General features: G+C 38.9%; 1 protein-coding gene across 1 annotated transcript; it reads right to left on the bottom strand.

Annotated features, from left to right (window-relative positions):
- Window positions 1-7,721: 7,721 nt before the first annotated feature.
- On the bottom strand, window positions 7,722-17,278 carry LOC110794035 (dolichyl-diphosphooligosaccharide--protein glycosyltransferase subunit STT3B). Its single transcript, XM_021998970.2, has 6 exons — window positions 16,105-17,278; window positions 15,376-15,909; window positions 13,490-13,944; window positions 11,455-11,577; window positions 9,571-9,630; window positions 7,722-8,119 (listed from the first exon to the last, which is right to left on the bottom strand). The coding sequence occupies exons 1-6, from the start codon at window positions 17,014-17,016 to the stop codon at window positions 7,990-7,992; spliced, it is 2,214 nt and encodes a 737-aa protein (XP_021854662.2). The 5' UTR covers window positions 17,017-17,278; the 3' UTR covers window positions 7,722-7,989.
- Between the last annotated feature and the right edge of the window lie 1,722 nt (window positions 17,279-19,000).

Genomic DNA, 19,000 nt, shown 5'->3' with positions numbered 1-19,000 from the left:
ATTACCGTGCAAATAGTAAGCGTAAAGAACATTTAGGAAATGAGGTAGTAGATAAAAGATATATATTGACTTTCTGTGTATATGGCTTAATTGTAAAAGGACCCACCTCTTTTTATTCCAAGAGATTTGTAATTTGGACTTGTCGTTGTAAATTCATCAACAACAAAAACAAAAAACTTGAAAATATTACTTTTACTAGATTAAGCTCGTGCATTGCACGGGTTAATTTAGGCAGTGTTGTATTATTTGATTTTTTTACTATTTTCTTCATCCATTAACTTAATTTTATGGTTCCAGTCGATGCATTATGTCAAAGAATTTATATAGGGGATTAAATTTGACACTGGATATGAAGTTATGTTAACATATATCTGATTTTATCTTTAAAAAAATGAAAAAAAAGTATTTATCAAGTTATATCTTTTAAATATTCAATTAATCTTATCTTTTCAAAATTCACGTTCCTTATCCTATACGTATTTACTTTATTTTATAATTCCTAAATCTTAAATTTAAATATAATTAATGACTGGACAATCTTACATGAACGCTCCCAATGCTCAACAAAAAATTACCCTGAATTCCTATTGATGCGGCTTTGTGGCCTTGTACACACACACACACACACACACACACACACACACACACACACACACACACACACACACACACACACACACACACACACACACACACACACACACACACACACACACACACACACACACACACACACACACACACACACACACACACACACACACACACACACACACACACACACACACACACACACACACACACACACACACACACACACACACACACACACACACACACACACACACACACACACACACACACACACACACACACACACACACACACACACACACACACACACACACACACACACACACACACACACACACACACACACACACACACACACACACACACACACACACACACACACACACACACACACACACACACACACACACACACACACACACACACACACACACACACACACACACACACACACACACACACACACACACACACACACACACACACACACACACACACACACACACACACACACACACACACACACACACACACACACACACACACACACTGGAATTAAGGACTTGGGTAATTTTTTTTATTATAAATTATTGGTCTTTTTCTTCAAATATTATTCAATTAATTAATTTTCCATGTAACAATGCAACTACTCCATTATAATGGCCTTATTTGGCAATTGGTTGTTGGCTGGTTTGACGGGCTGTTTTACTTGGCTGCCTTTGTTTGCTTTTTTTTTGATTGATAATTTTTTTTTTTTTTTTTTGACGGGAAGAATGCATTAGTTATCATTCATCAGTGGCCTTTCATCCACACCAGATTCTGGGGACATCCTAACCACTTATGAGATTGCCTCTCTATTACAAGTTCGTCGAACAAACTGAAAAGAAATAGCATTAAACAGGCCTACTTTTGCTAGGATATCATCAACAATCACTTGGATGTATGTTCTCTCCCTACCTTGTGCCTTTAGAAGCTTCACAATCGATTGACAATATGTTTTGACTTTTATTGTCCTGAACCCAGCATCATACGCATAATTAATACCAAATCTAATCGCTTTTACCTCAGCTACCCTTGCTTGCATGTCCACATCAAACCTCCTTGTTGCTACCATGAGTACATCACCTATATGATCGCGGACCACAATACCAAGCCCCGTGGTTGTGCTAGCAGTTGCTGCGTCCGAATTCAATTTGAACACTCCCTGTGTAGGAGGTATCCAATGTTTTGCCTCTTGATGGTCGGGGTCACTAGCTTCGTCTCTGCAGTTTGCTGCCTCAAACTCCCCGAGGAGGTTGGTTGTTCTGCTACACACGATCAACGGGTTCTCTCTTTTTTTTCGAACACCCACTTGTTCCTTGTGTTCCAAATTTTCCACACGAACATCATCGTTAACTCCCATACCCCTTGCTCCTTGTTGTGCTTCATCATCTTGTCACACCATTCCCGGAAATTTGCGTGCTCACTATCCACAATCTCTATCCTTAATGGGGACATTTTCCATAACACTCGACTCTCTGGGCACTGTAGGAAGAGGTGAGTGTTATCCTCATTTTCCTCCCCACATCTAGGGCATAGTGGGCTTACATCAATGCCTCTTTTTGCTAGATTTTCCAACGTTGGGATGCCCTTGTTCAACGTACGCCACAACAGATTTTTTACCTTCTCCGGAACTCTCGCATTCCATATATTTTTCCACATTCGTGAGTTACCCTCAGTTGCAGAGGACTCGCCTTCATCACTTCTAGTTTGCATCTCAACATGGTAGGAACTCCTAACCGTGAACTCCCCATTCTTTGTGTATTTCCAGCTCTAGTAATCTTGCTGGTTATGATCAGCCAAAGGAATACATTTGATTGCTTGAACTTCCATCTTAGAAAGGTGTTGTTGTAGTAGCTGAATGTTCCAGCTCCTACCATCATCATCCAACCAATCTCGTACTGTACTGGTTGTGTTTCCATTCGCCGGTACAGCAGCAAGAACTCGACCCCCTGGTATGTTCGGTACCCAAGCATCTTTCCAGAACCGAATGTTATGCCCATTCCCAACGATCCACCGTGACCCTCTTTCAAGCAAACTCCTAGCTGACAACACTGACCGCCAAGTGTAGCTGGCGTTCTGAGGGACTTTGGCCTCCCATAAACTTGTCCTTGGGAAGTATTTCCCTTTTAACACAGTGGCTGCAAGTGACGTGGGATTGGAGATCAATCTCCAACATTGTTTTGCTAAAAGATCAGTGTTAAAAGCCTCCAAGTCTCTCATGCCTACTCCGCCTTTTTCCTTCGAACGACACATCCGTTCCTAACTAATCAGAGCTAGTTTTTTTCCTCACCTTTTGCTCCCCACCAAAAGTTCCGGCAAGTGGCTGTAATATTGTGAATGATGCTCTTTGGAATCCTGAAGCACTGCATAGCGTACGTTGGTATCGCTTGCGCTATGGACTTTATGAGTACCTCTCGACCCGCCCTTGACAAACACCTCTCTTTCCACCCCTTATTTTTTTCCAGACTCGATCTCGAAGGACTTGGAAAATGGCTTTCTTCGATCTTCCCAGGAAAGTGGGAAGGCCAAGATATCTTTCGTGTTCCTTAACTGCCGTGAAGTTTAGCTTCAGTTGAAGCGTTTTCTGCATATCGTCACATACATTCCGGCTGAAAGAAACTTCCGATTTTTCCAGATTGATCTTCTGTCTGGAGGCAATCTCATAAGTGGTTAGGATGTCCCCTATAGCCTCTGCTTCCGACTCCGTGGCTCTAGTAAACAAGAGAGAATCATCTGCAAAAAATAGGTGAGAAATTGGTGAGACGTGTCGGCCAATTTTTACCCCATGAATAATCCTTTGATCCTCCGCATCTCTCAGTAATTCAGAGAATCCCTCTGCACATATCAAGAAAAGAAATGGTGAAATCGGGTCACCTTGCCGAAGACCTCTGCTAGGCTTGAACGACTTAGTAGGGAAACCATTGAACAAGATAGAATATGTGACGGAAGAGATACATCTCATTATCAAATCCACAAAAGAGTCTGCAAACCCCAATTTACTCATCATTCCTCTTACGAAGGCCCATTCCACCCTATCATAAGCCTTGCTCATATCCAACTTCATTGCCATAAAACCCTTTGCCCCCTTATTTTTCTTTCTCATAAAATGAAACAGTTCATACGCTACAAGGACGTTATCAGTGATTAGGCGACCTGGCACAAAGGCACTTTGACACTCACTTATCACCTTCGGGAGGACGACCTTTAGTCTATTAGAGAGAACCTTAGAGACCAGTTTATACAGAACATTACACAAGCTAATGGGCCGGTAATCTTTCGTGGATCGGCATTGCTTCTTTTTTGGTATAAGCACAATATGGGTGTTACTTATATTATCAACATGTGCCCCATTATTTAGGATATTTAGAACATAATCAGTAACATCACAACCCACAATATCCCAAAATTTCTTATAAAAAAGAGCAGGCATACCGTCGGGCCCGGGGGCCTTCGTTGGGTGCATCTGTTTGAGCGCAACTTTCACTTCATCTATGGTACACCGTGCTCTCAGTAGGCCATTCATCTCATCAGTTACCCTGTGTGTCACCTTATCCAGTACCGGCTGTGATTCGCTTCCCTCATTCGATGTAAAAAGGCCCTTGAAATATTCGGTGAAAACAACTTCCATCTCCTCCTCTTTTTCTCTCCAATTACCTCCATCATCTTCCACCCCTTTGATTGTATTAGCTTCCCTTCTTTGTTGTGCTTTCCTATGGAAAAATGTTGTGTTCTTGTCCCCTTCTTTTACCAGCTTTGGCGACTTCTTTGGGCCCAGTAGGTTTCTTCACAGCGCTCAATCTCATCAATGTCTTTTTCCAACCCACGAATTTCGTCCAGAACCTCTATGGTTGGCTCCTGCTGCATGAGCTCGGTGATTTGCTCCCTCTTCCGCCTTATTTCACCTACAAAATCCTTTGTGCGTGTTGCACTCCAGCTGCGAATCCTGCTTGCACATAGAGAAATTTTTCCTCGAACCTTATCAAAACAGTGAACCTGCCAACTGTCCGCTACCACATGGCCACATTCGTCATCCCGGAGCCACTCTTTTTCAAACCGGAAGCCTCTTCGTTTCTTTGTTTTTTTACCCGTCACCTGAATGTTTGCTTGGACATGAATAGTGATCGGCACATGATCCGATTTCCGCTTGGGGAGATGAACCACTTTCGAGCATGGAAATTCTTGCACCCATGTATCGGAAGCAAAGAAAAGATCAAGCCTTTCTTGGGTGTTGTCTTCACCGGCACGGTTATTACTCCATGTGAATCGGTAGCCTTCAAACCTTATATCACGTAGGCAGCAGTGGTCCAAGGCTTCTCTAAACCCATCAATATCTCTCTGGTTTTTTGGGTTACCCCCTTTCTTGTCCTCGTGCGCGATGATATTGTTGAAGTCACCGAAACATAGCCACGGGAGAGCGCATACCCCATTTAGGTCCTTGAGTAGTTGCCATGTCATGTGCTTCTTATCGTCATCCGGATAGCCATAAATCCCGGTGATGCGATACTGTCCCCCATTAGCAGCCGTGTAGGTGAAATCCAAATGGTTACGTGAGCAAGACATCAGAACCATATCCATCTCATTCTTCCAAAGCATTGCGATCCCTCCTTTCCTGTGCCTCCCTTCCCCTTCACAATCTACACTCAAGAAGTTGCTATAGTTGAGTCTTCGTTTGAGGCTGTCCCACTCCTTTCCTTTCAGTTTTGTCTCCGATAAGAAGACAAATTGGGGATTTTCTAGTCGAATCACGCCTTTCAGCGCACATTCTGCACGAGGGCTCCCCAACCCACGGCAGTTCCATGACAAGCCTATCATTTCTCTTCGCGGCCCTGCTCCACAGTGGCCGCTACTTCGATAGTGCTCGCGCATTCATTCACTCCCTTCTCTATAGCTCTCACCTTACTCATCCCGTCATCCCCACTGTAATACCCCTCCACATCCACATCCATGGGGTCCTTTCTCTTCGTAAGACTACCTAGTTCACCACTCGTGTTGGTACCATGTTTCACAGTTACCCCTAACCGCTTGTCCCTATTCCCTATCTTTGTAACCTTCCTCGGTTTTCTACCTGCTTTAGGAGCTGACCCCATATTGAACACGCAAGGTTCATTTTGCTTGAGTGCAGTGCATGTCTTCATCTTGCAACAGACTGCATTCCACCTCTACGAGCTCCCTTTCCTCTCCCTCCTCCTCCTCATACACTCCGTGAGCCTCTCCGGTGGTTAGCTTCTTGTTCTCCTTTCCCTGATCATCACTCCCCTCAATAAGAAGTGATACTCCTTCTAGCTGCTTTGTCACCCCCTCTAGACTTTCTCCTACTTTCTTATCCCTGTTGCACCTCACTTTCTTTGTCACAAACAGTTTGCATGCACACGACCCTTCATTACTGTCCTCATCATCGCTCATGTCTCCCTTATTTGCATGCCAGGGGGAAGCTCGGAGTTTGTCACTGAAGTGTCTTGCATGTGCTGTGGTATTAATTATATCATCACAATCCTTCTCTCCATGGCCCAGCTTTCCACAAAAATAGCAAAACACTAGCAGTTTCTCGTACTTTACCCTAATTTTATCAACATGGCCCTCTCTCATCTTCAAGTCCACCGTCTTCTTCAAAGGGTTCCGTATATCCAGTATTACTCGCTTTCGAAGGGATTTATTTACCCCAATGATGTCCGATTTATCAGTTCGCACAAAGGTGCCCACCTTATCGCCTATCTTCTTAGCATTGGCTTCATTGTTCCTTCCCCTTATGGGTAGGTCATACAATCTGATCCAGAAAGGGACCATATGGAGGGGGTATTCAGATGGTTTCAGGTCCCCTTGAACATCACATAATGCCAATACGTGTTTCTCGAACGTCCATGGTTGTGCCTCCATGGCAAACTCTTTGTCCTTCCAATGACGGAACTGGAAGAAAAATATATTTTTTTCAATGCAGTTTGCTTCCAATCCATGCTTGGGATTCCAGATGTGTTTCATCATTGCAATTAGGGCATTTGCATTGATGTTTCTTTCCGTCCATAGTTTCCCAATGACCCCCAACGCCTCCCTATCTTCCTCCTCCTCCTCTCCATCTATCTCCCATTCAACCTCTTCCCCACCCTCGTTCAAGATCTCCTCTTTATCAGATGAGTGTCTTTCCGAATTCGAGGATGTCATTGTTCTATCGTAAATTGTCTCGGATATTCGAGAATGCTTCTCCGAGATTGAAGATAAAAACCCTAGCTGGCTGCTAGAGAGCGAAAACCCTCCCAAGGGAAACCCTAGAGGGACTGCTGCTGCCGTTGTTTGTTGTTTGACTATTGATTGTTTACAAATATGTTTGGTAAAATCAGTTTTTGGCTGTAGCTATGTAAAATGACATTTTATGACTTTTTTTTTTTAATAAATCGTAATAACTAATAAATAAAATATTAATTAAAAATAAATTACTGCATGGAGTAGTATTAATTAGATTATTATTGTAACCATTTATAGATTATTTATACTAATTAAAAATTATAAATTATTAAGTGGAGTAATTCTTACAATTTAAGTGTTGTTAATTTATTGATTATTGATTATTGGTGATTAATTATTAATTATTAAATATTAATTATTATTCATTAATTATTGAGTATTAGTTATTACTCCATTAATTATTAATTGTTAATTATTAATCATTAATCATTAATTACTCCGTATTAATTATTAATTAATGGTTTTTCCCTCAATTTTTTTTAATTATTAATATTAATTAATATTTAATTAGTAAAAAACGAGAATAAAAAAGTAATTTAGATTGTGACAAGCCAAAAACTATCCTAAAAAGCTAATAACACTAGCTTTTCATTTTTGGAAGAAAAGCTAGCTTTTCAACCAGCCAAAAAGGCAGTTACCAAACACATTTTTTGGCTATTTGACTAGATAAAAGCCAAAAACCATTGAAAAAGCTAGCTAAAAGCCATTTACCAAACACCCCCAATATAAAATATGCAAGACAATTAAGGATTACTCCATATTTTACTAGTGATGGAAAAAGGAGGGAGGGAGTGTACAGCTTTTGATGAGATCTTGCAAAACCATATTGCCAATGCAAGCCAGCCTGGTTAAAGTCTCTAAGAATTTTACCAATACTGAGTCAAAAACCTGTCCACGTTCTACACATCTCTATAATATGGTATGGATGTATTACATAGAAAGATGGAGGGAAACAAAAAAATTACAAAACTAGTCTACGCACAACATAGCTCATTCTAACTCTTATCAAAACCAACATAGAAAAAAGAAGGAAAACTCTTGACTTGGTCAGTCACATCTATTCCTGTTCTACGAGGCATTTTTTTGTCCCTTTGTTTTGAGGAGACGATTGAGACCTCACCACCTATTTTTAGGTGGTTTAACTTTGTATATCCGAACTATCCAGTTTGATGTTGTGAATGCTTCTTCCAAATACTCGAGCTTCACATCCTTGTTCCCTATTTCAACACCTCTAGCACGATCATAGCTGTCAATTTGAAAACCATAAGCAGTTGGAATTAGAAAGCACCGCGCCAAACTAACTAAATAGATGAAATACAAAACAAAGTTCAAGCGGGTTTTAACTTTTAAGAACTATTCCCTGGATTACATAGCAACCGTAAAGTATTCAACATGTAGAATATTTCAGGATGAACCACAAACTGAGGAAACAGACGCACACAGTAGCAGTGCCGCAGTGGCATCCATCTGAAACACCTAAACTATGTCCAACCCCAAACCAGTTCATCCACCAACTATACAAATAGGATTCACAGACAGTTTTATGTACTGCAAATATACTGACAGAAACGAGATTACCATGCCTGCCTGTTAGAGTGTTAGATCATTTTAAAATAATACTTTCCTAAAGCTGATAACTTTGGATAAGCATGTGTTTTCTTTGTAATAGGTGAATACTATATAAATAATATGGAGTAATAATACAACTGAAATTGTTTATGTGCTCTAACAAGGCTTCATCACACTTGCATCAAATTTGTTTGGTAAATCCTTTTCTATGTTATTAAGTAATTCAACACGGAAATTTTATACTAGTTCCCTAGTTATGGAAAACCGTTTCCGAAGTATGACAATGAACAACTGCACGGTAGTAGATTTTTCATTAAAAAAAACTCTCTTCCTGATCAATAGGAGGGATGCTGTTTGGTCAGCAAATGAGGGGGAGGAATTTATTACCCTTCATTCCAAAATTGGGAAGATTTAAAAGGACAATATTCCTCGGCCCTTACGGATCACACAAAATCAATCCCTCCCTCCCTCCCTCCCTCCCTCTCTCTCTCTACTGTAAAATGTAAAAAAAAAAAAATCCCCAATTCAGTTTAGGGTTTTGCTATAAATTCTCTCTCTCCTCACATGAATCATTCCCACGCTTGCATATTGGCCGGGTTTGCTAATTTGATCTATTTGTTGCTTCTCTACACTTTAACACTTGAGGTGCAATTGCTTTCATTTTTTGATTCGAATAATCTGCCTGCGTTGCCATCGCCGGTCCATGTAACATGCAATCTTATTCATATAATGTTTCTCTAATATGCTTTTCCTCTCTCATGGAAGATGAGTAATTGTGTTGATGGTTTTCCACTCACCCCCATCTCTTACCCAAACAAGGGAAATGATTTTCTTGTTCCCTCACCTCTGCCTCTTCCCGCCCTTTCTTTCCTGATTTTCTATCCAAACACACTGTAAAGATAAGGGAGGGTGGGTTCAAGGAATTGAGTATTTAAGTTGAGATGGGAGCATATAAACATTTAGAAAAAGTGAAGGATCACAAAGTTATACCGGATCCTTTAGCAGATGGATACATAACGCAACTGACAACTGAAATAGCCACATCACTAAATTAACAGAAATCTAAAGCATCAAAGCAACCTATTGCAGGTAAATACAGAAGAATAAAAAAGTTGTAAACAAACTTACCCAGGAGGCTTGCCATATTCTGTGCGCAGCTCTCCAAACCGGTAGTAACATAACTTGTACCTACAGATGCATAATTTAAATATGAGATTTCATGAGCTTATTTTCTTTCCAAAAAATGATTGTATTTTAACAACGAAAAGCATTTAACACTTAAGTTAAAGGAAAAGAAAAGAATGAGCAGAAGTTGGAATTTCCACTGTCACATTGAGAAACTTTCTGCAATACACTTTTACATATCTAATTTCCGGGGTTGTCAGTACTAGAAGTATTATTAAGGACAAGGTTCGGAAAAAAGAAAGGGCTCTGTGACCAGTGTCAAATTGACCCCATGTTGGATAAATGGAGCATCTGTAAGTTTTACCAGGTCCAGAAGCTCCAGCACAAACAGTATGCATGATTCTAAATAACCTTGTAAACAGATTTTGAGGAAACAAACAGTACCCGAATCACACTGTTCATTTTCCTCTCAACTCAATTTTTAGACGTCTAGAGTCCTCACTCCTTTGTACCTGAGCAGAAGAGTCACGCTGTGTACATATCAAGAAAGAGCAACTGGAGTGGAAGCAGATCTTTGCGATTACTCGACAACGCAAATAATTGCAGCACGGTACAGGGATGAAACTTCAGCACCATCAAACTCAAATTCTCACTATGGTCGAAACTGTGAATTCCATTTCTAGATCAACAAAAAAAATTCCTGCATTCTGGGGGTTGCTCCATTCTTGTGGTCAACGTTGGCAAGTTAGGAAATGTCAAAAGTTCTGTTGTGGCTCTAGCTCAGGACATATACTTGAATTTTGAAAGTAGTAAACACAACTATATGAAACACACTTGCCAATGTTGCCCTAGGTTCATCTTTAGACATATTGAACTATGTCTGGCTAAATTGTTTGAGTTCTCGCACAATTGACAACTCCTTCTCCTCCAGTTATGGATTTGCAGAAACTGGGTACTAGTATAATTCTCTCTAATCTTGGGGAAAACATCAGATTCGCAAGACATCTTTTTTACTGTTGTCTTATATTTGCGGTTGTTTGGTTGGCATATGAATATAGGAAAAATTACTTTAAATAATTCAACTTTGCACCCCATCAACTTTTAGCGCACCCAAATGACTGTGAACCAGCTAAGAAGGTCAGCTATTATTTTTTAATTTTTTTAGGAAGCTTTTTTCTTTCTTCCTTCTTCCTCTTTTTAAAATTTCTTCTCTCTCCCCCTTTCCTGCTCTATTTTTCTGTAGATTCCATGGCAGCCAGCCACCCGTTTTCTCTTCCTCTTCTCCGCACCTCCTTCTCACCACCGCCCCTACGCCTACTCACCGTCCCCAACAACCCCAAAACCCCCCTTCCCCTCTCTGTCTTCATTTCACTAAAATACGTGAATATTTTACATGATTTCACTAAAACACGTTTTGTAATGATGGTGGCCCTCCCATTTTCTCTTCCTTATTTTTCTGAAAAAGGGATATTTTAAATATATCCAATCATGAAAAGTGACTAAATTTTCTAGGCATTCCATGATAGGGTGTAAACTTTTCAGATACAAAGAGCAGTATTTCCCGATTGGAAAATGGATCAAGTAGCTGCATAGAATTCAGCAAACTTATTTCAAACACTTTCGGACATAGCTAAGTAGACTGAACCTTTCTTTCTAACAACTTCCTCATTATCTTCCTGTGCTCGGATAACTACTCATTTACTATTGTAAATGTCAAAGAATTCCATCAACTGTTAACTATTCAGCCTGATTTTAACATCGAAGGTCAGGCTAGTTCAAAAAAGTCCCATAATGTTGATGATAGGAACCCCCAAATCCAGCCAAATGGACTCACTCTAGATGAAAGAACTAGTAAAATTCTAATTGAATATATTTTGTAGAACTTACATGAGACAATTTAACATCTTAGGAGCTGCGCCTTTGTCAACACGATACTCTCCATTGACAAGATAATCAGACTCTTTAATGACAGGAAAGACCCCACCGCCGATCCTCACCATCCACAGGAATCTGAAAACGAAATTAATATAGCAATTAGTGTTTCTAGTAAACTATTAAAACCATATTAGTAAATAGCAAAAGGCAACAGCCATTAATATAAACTCAGTGACAGTAAACCTGTAAATGGACAATTATACAAGAAAATGACATACATGCATATTCATCTATGAAGTATTGCAACCGCTGATAGCAACTCATCATCTCAACTAAAAGGAAAAGCAAAGGAGAATAATGCAAGGTCGACCAGCTTAAGTTACCAGTATAAACAACACTCCTCTACATAAATAAGTACAGAAGTTGTAAAACAGTAGATTCCGTGTATTATCTATTCAACATAATATCCAAAGTGTAATCAGCAATTCAGAGATACTTTTTGGAAAATAAAATCAGTTCAATGTAATCTTAACTCCCAAAAACAAAAATACATATTCCTGGTCGCAAGCACCAAATTTAACAATAAGAATGAGGAACTTTTTTGAAAATATAACACCAGCAAATATAGAAGATAAGAAAATGTTACACAGAGGGAAAAAGGATATTGTTATAGCCTTATAAGAAAATAGCCTGATACAAAGGTCACAAGAAAAGACACGAAATATTAAGAGTGGAGAAATTCTATCTGATCTTACTGGCCATAGAGAAGATAACTCTTAAACAAACAGAGAAAGTGGATAAATACAATCAACAATAATTATGGGTGTGCATAAATTGACCGGGTCCTGAATCCGGTCCGGAACCAGACCGGACGGGTGGATTCAGGACCGGACACCGGTCCAAAAGAAAATGAGATTCCGGATTCCAGACCGGGCAAAAACCGGAATTTTCCGGTACAGTCCGGAAACACGGATACATAAATATATACTTCGTATTTTTTAATTTCTGCTCCCATATCTTAACTTACTCCTCTATTACTCCGCCCACCCTCCAAACATTTCAAGATCTCCATCACCCTCCTCTCTTCCTCTCTCCTCTGTTAATCCTTCTCCTCTCTACTTTTCAGCCCAACCTAATTACTACCTCTCTGTTTGTTAGTCTTTCTTTTTCTCTACTTCTTAGCCCGGCCACTTTCTTTCTACTTTTCAGGCCACCTACTTTTCAGATCTACAATTAGATGCTGCCGTGTCGACTATTACGAAGATGATCGATGAGTTCGCCAAGGGAGATATCATCCCAATCATGTGGCCAGCCATCATCTTAAAGCTCTCAACTAGTGATCGATCGGGGATCGTTTGGGCTAATTCTCAATGGTTCACCTCCCCCTCCCTTTTACCCCTTTTTTCTAATTTGATATTATTGAATCAATAAAGGTGAATCTGCTTATGGACGTTCTTAGCTTTGGTGTTACTAAACAAATAAAGGTGAATCTCCAACTGAGTGAAGATGTGAAGATGGTGAGAAGGGGGAAAATTGCCCACTATCGAGAGAGGTTGGATGAGACATTAGCATCTGAAAATATCACTGATGCGCAGAAACTAAAGAATCTTGTTAAAGATCATATCTTACGATCATCGGACCATAATCCCATAGGTTGGCTTTCTTGAAGTTACTTGCTAGTTTGCCTAATTTGATATTATTGAATAAATAAAGGTGAATCTCCATCTAATATTCAAGTTTAATTATTTTTTAGGTCTTAAATCTGCTTTAAAAGCTAATGGATTATTGAAAGTATAGTATAAGTTAAACCGTAAAGTAATAGTGATTCCAAAACAAAAACATACTTTAAGGTAGTAAGTTACAATAAAATACAAAAGTGGTGTATTTGTAAGGTAATAAGTAATAGTAATAGTAATAGTAATAGTAATAGTAATAGTACTAGTAGTAGTAATAGTACTAGTAGTAGTAATAACAATAGTAGTAATAATAATAATAATAATAATAATAACAAAACAAAAAAAAAACTCATAATAATAATATCACTTACTTGTTAATATCATCAGAAGAATAGCCAGTTACACCACCAAATACAACTAATACATAATCCACATCAAGTGATTGCATAATTTCGTATGCTTCGTCTTCATAAGACGACATTGCCCTTCCAACTGTAGCAATGTGGGTGTTATTCCAAGTGTTGTTATCAACAATGACTGTCCTGTTTCCCATTGCAGTAATCTGATATCCATAATCCCACCATGACATCACTTTTGCATCAGCAGGAGTGTTTTGCCGAAGCCAGTAATATGCCTCACGGTAATCATCAAAGATAACCCGGTTCCCATGTGCACCCCGTGCAGCTAAAACTATTGACGGAGATGAATAAGCCTCTGATGTAACCCACGTACAGTGGATAACATATCTGCTGAGCAAGTAAAATGCACCCAGAAGCAACCCAATAGCAACATTTCTTTGGAAAGGCAAGGACTGATCAACAGAAGTCTGCTTCATCAAACCAAAGAGCAAGAAGAAAAGAAAAGATGAATGAGAAATTCATGCTCAGAGACATGCATATCATCACTAACTAATTAAAGCATAACATAAGCTATTAACCACCCTTCTAAACTGCCAAAGGTGAGGTTAATGCCAGACCACTGTACCAGAAGTATAGCAGAGCTTATGAACAAAGATTAATCTAGAAACATTGACCCGATCCGCAAACCCAACCAAGCTCACAGGGGAAAATAGGTTCTTGAACATAAGTTCTAGACCCAGGACCCAGAAAATACCAGGTAAAAACTAAAAATAACTGCATAATGTAGCCAGAAACTAACCTAATTCTAGCCTCAAATACCCAATCTTAAAATGATATGATTAACCAGTATGGCAAGTTATGATACATCAGCAAACAATCACATTATGTCAGTAAATCCTATGTTACTTGGACTCTTCGTTTTACCTCAAGTACCCGTGTCGGATCCTCGACACTTGGACATGGGTATGGACACTGGACACTTCATTTTGGTCTAAAATTAAGGAAATTTTCCACAATTTAGCCGTGTCGGACACTTGGACACGTACCCGTATCCGACACTCGTACCCGAGTCTGAGTAACATAGAGTAAATCAACTGGTACAATACAGAAACAATTCAATTAAATGAAAATAAAAAAATCCATATCAATCAACCAGACACCAAGCAAAAGTTCATGTAAAAACCGAAGAAATAATACATGACATTAAGTTTAAGACATGTATTAAAAATTGAAACGCAAGCAAAATCCGAAGTACATAAAACAAGAATCAGGTACACATCATACCATGGTTGAAAAAGCTCTCCTTTTCTTCTTTCTTTTAGTTGTCTTTTTCGTGCAACCCAAATTTCAACATGGATATCATTTAATTTAGAGATTATACAACATCGAAAAATCTTGCAACTTAAGCGAGTGTTTTATGCAAATTTCTCAAAGGAGAAATAGCACAAGCAAAAAGCGGTAAATTAGTCTTCCTTCATCAATCAGCAGTTGCCACTAATTATTCTCAGATATCTGTTGTTGATGACACTTATGTTTTGCATCAATAAGCATATTGATGAAGTTTAATCGAACTCCTATGTTATCAATACCAAGAAAAGGAAGAAAATATATAGACATACAATAGGTGACTAACATTTAAATAGGTTGTCCCTCGGTGTGAATATAGCATAAGTTGATCTACTTGCAGCCATATACGAAAAACTACAAGAACCTAAAATTGATCCCAGCTCCGGAAGCTCTTTGGAAGTTCAAGCGTCTAAGTTAAACTATGTTTGAAAAGAACAGACAACTATGCTTCTATTATTACAGTAATAAATCAGACATGGAAGGAAAAAGAGCAAACAACCCCCTGTAAACCTAGACAAGGAGTATAACATGAATCTAGTAGCTGAACATACCTTAGTAGAAGCCTTGACACTAGCACTTCCTTTAACGGAGCCAGAATGAACCTTGCTCTTAGACCTCAACAGTGAAGTTAAATTCTTTATTGTTGCAGAAACTGCAATACCACTTATAAGGCATACAGCAGGAGTGGCAACTAAGATCAAACGAACCATAACACCAGCGAAATACATGCTGGTCAAGCCGTACATAACAATAAATATGGTGGCATCTGTCAACCTCTTGAAGCAAAAATATAGACCTGCCGGGAAAAGGAAAAGCAGAATATGGAAATCAAACATAAATGAAGACCAAGCTGTAGGTTGATGTTCAGAGACAGAAGCAATGATTGGGATGTGATCCTTTGCGTAGGTTGGATCCAAGAGAGAGTAAAACCGTCCCGTCCATGGCGATATGTAGCCAGATGCACTGCCAACTCCCAATGCAACAACACCCACACCAACTGCTGAGGTGACTGTTATCCTCAAAAAGGTCTCGAACAGCTTTGTATCACTAAGCAGATGCTTCACCCAATTCAAAAAGTAAAACACCTGAACATACACAATTTCTAATGAGTTGCAACAAAAAAAATTAAAATTACAATACACCAAAAACCCTTCCCTAACAGCTAAAGGATACTGAACTTTTCAACAACTAATTATGCATAAATATGAGAACTTTGGGCAAGGAAAAAAATAGGAACCAAATTTTAGTACATGTGAATTTACACAAGAAAGAACAAATACCTGGATCAAGAAAAACACGCCCATGGCAGCCATATGCTCACCAGACTGCACATGTTGAAATCCAACAAACCGAATTTGCATTGCCAGCAACATACCCACAACATACATACAATTATATGCAATGTAGAGCCTCATAGAGTATCGCCCCGTTACCAAAAGCACCAGCACATACAAAGGTATCAAATTGATGATAAAAACATAGCCTCCCCAAGCTGAAACCATATAAAAGTAGCCAAAAGCAGAGCCTAACGCCCAAGCAAGTGAACCCGTATTAACTGCCTTAACAAACAGATAGAAAGTAAATAGTAAAGCAAAAATCGCCACCCCTTCATTGTCATAAGACCCAGCAACCGACCTCGATATATAACCTGGGCAAATGGCGATCAATGCTGCTGCCACAAGCCCTGCCCCAGTATCCCAAATCTCTTTCCCAAAGAAATAAGCTACCAAAGTAGTGTTAGACGCAAAAAATGGCGCAGTCAGAACACAAACCTCGCGGATATGGACCGCAAAACGGAGAAACCGAAGACCCCAGTAGATCAACGCAGCAGTTACCATTAGACCAGGGTAAAGGGTACCCCCAATAATTCGTCCCAAAGGGTACCAACTCTCAGAATCAAACCAATTCCAAAATTCATAAAACCCTTTTTCCGTCAAATAAAGGGTTGTGCGATAATTGAAATATGGATCAAATTCATGGATCATACTCTCGTAGCGAAGAACACTAAATAAACGAGTACTAAAAGCGAGGATATAAACCAGGAAAAGGATTGTCACCCTGATTAGGATTTCCTGTTGTTTGGTTTTCAGCTTAAAAGATTTGAAAGTGAAATTGAAACCTGAGTTGCTGATCAATGGATCTGGAGATTTTGGATCTTGAGGTTTTGCCATGGCTTCCGCTTTGGCAGCCATTGTTGATGATCAGATTTCTTGATCTGGGCAATTGAGATTTCGAAAGGTGAGGGGAAGGGAGAGTGAAATTAGATCAATGGGTTGAATATTTAGGATTAATTCAGCATTGTGATAAAAAAAATAAAAATAAAAAGGGTTTATGGGAAATGGGGAAATTGAAAAACCCTTAGTGAAATACTGAGTGAAAGGGATGAATCTGAGGTGAATGTTCAATTGAAAGTGGATCTAGACAGTGACATTTTCATGTGGTCACAACTCACAAAGATTAAAGTTGAATATACGGAGTAGGATTAAGGATTATACGGCCATTGCTGAATACGGAATAACTGAATAGTCTGGTGGTGGACTGGTGAGTGGTGGACTGGTGAGTGGTCGGAGTGGTGAGGCAACGCGCGGATGGTGCAGGGGCCTGCACGTAGATCTACGTGCACCTGCACCAAAACGCAAAAACATTAAAAGAAAACGAAAAAGAACATAACAAACTAAACAGAAAGAACATAATAAAGTAAACGAAAAGAACATTAACTAAAACCTGAAAAGAACACTAATGCTAAAAAACTAAAGAAAATATACAAAAATGAAAATAACATATTCTCTCTCCTGATAAACTATAAAAAGAATACAACATAAAAAAAAAAAAAAAAATATTATCGATAATGTTATTAAATCCTACAACCTTTAAAAGCAAGAACTTGATTTTAACTATTCATTCAATAGTTAGTTGACTAAAATACCCTTACATTTCTTCCATTTATCCTTTGTGCCATTTTCTCATCTGCTGCCACGTCGCTTTTTGCTGAGCCGCTGATTGATTTTGCAGATGGGCTCCCATTTGGTTTCTGCTCCAGCATTAACCCTAACACTAAGATTCTTTTCTCTCTCACTTGCCTCTCCTTCCCCTTCATCCTTTTGTCTCTCAATGTCTGTAGCCATCTCCCATGGCGGACGGCGAAATTCTTTCGGAACCACCATCAAACAGAATGATATTCATATGAATTATCGGTATTACTTATGATCTTGGTTCAACGATCTAAATTCCTGCGTTTACGTGTTCTTAGTTCAACAGATTTTAATTGTTCGGGGTTTACAATGAGGTGAGTTTCGTCCACCAACTCAATTTAAAGTTAGAGTTTGATTTTGTTTCTCCGATTTCGTTCAATGAGTTTTTTTTTAAATTTTTTTTAATAATTAAAAAAATGGACTGAGTTAATTTCCGATTGTTTTTTGTAGAATGCGTGTTGATATGAACGATGATTGAAATTTTCTTCCTCACAACGAGTACTCCTTCTGAATCTCCTCACTACAATTCGTCTCTCTCTCCTTGGTATGATTCTCCTTTCTCTGGATTTTCCGAATTAGGGTTTTGTTTCTTGGGTTTAATTGTTGATTTTGTTGAATTATGCTGGTTTAATTGAATTGGAATATTTAATATTTCAACGTTTCTTTTTCTGCAACACGATATAATCATTGTGACATTCGGTTATGATATATGCAACGTTGCGTTTTTATCTCAAATGAACGGAAAGGGAAGGGATGTTGGTATATGATTAATGTGGTATCCTCTTGGATTTGGTGTTAAAGTTGAGGAAATTAAGAGCTTCTTCGATTTTATTTTTTTGGGTTTCTGTGAATTTTTTTGATTGGGAGTGAGACTCAGTGAATCTGGAGTGGAATCTGTGCTCGAAATTGCTGGTCTCTAGGCTGAATTTTTTCCATCCCTTTTCATGAATTTTAATTTAATTTTTACGTTCTTTTCTATCTTCACTTCAATGGGCTAAAATGTTAAATGATGCCTGACATTCTCCCATGTATTATCTGTCAACCTTTGATTGGTCATTTTCTTCCATTTTGATTCCCGTTTTTGTGAATTTTCCCTTGATTTTCCAAAGAGCGATTTTGATTGGTAAAATAGAACTTTTTTTCCTGGAATTATGTTTTAATTTGGATTGGTGCCTTTCTTTTTGGGTATTTTTCAGAGTCCTAC

Source organism: Spinacia oleracea, chromosome 2 (assembly GCF_020520425.1).
Source record: "Spinacia oleracea cultivar Varoflay chromosome 2, BTI_SOV_V1, whole genome shotgun sequence".
Taxonomy (NCBI): domain Eukaryota; kingdom Viridiplantae; phylum Streptophyta; class Magnoliopsida; order Caryophyllales; family Amaranthaceae; genus Spinacia; species Spinacia oleracea.
Note: the sequence above shows the minus strand (reverse complement) of the source record. Positions and strands in the feature narration are given on the sequence as shown.

Bases quoted from the DNA above. Each gene is read 5' to 3' on its own strand.
- LOC110794035 (XM_021998970.2), bottom strand. From the start codon at position 17,016: ATGGCTGCCAAAGCGGAAGCCATGGCAAAACCTCAAGATCCAAAATCT. The intron at 11,578-13,489 runs GTAAGTGATATT...TTTCGTTTTCAG, and splicing joins TCTTCTGATGATATTAACAA to ATTCCTGTGGATGGTGAGGA. The intron at 8,120-9,570 runs GTAAGTTTGTTT...TCAAATTGACAG, and splicing joins GAATATGGCAAGCCTCCTGG to CTATGATCGTGCTAGAGGTG.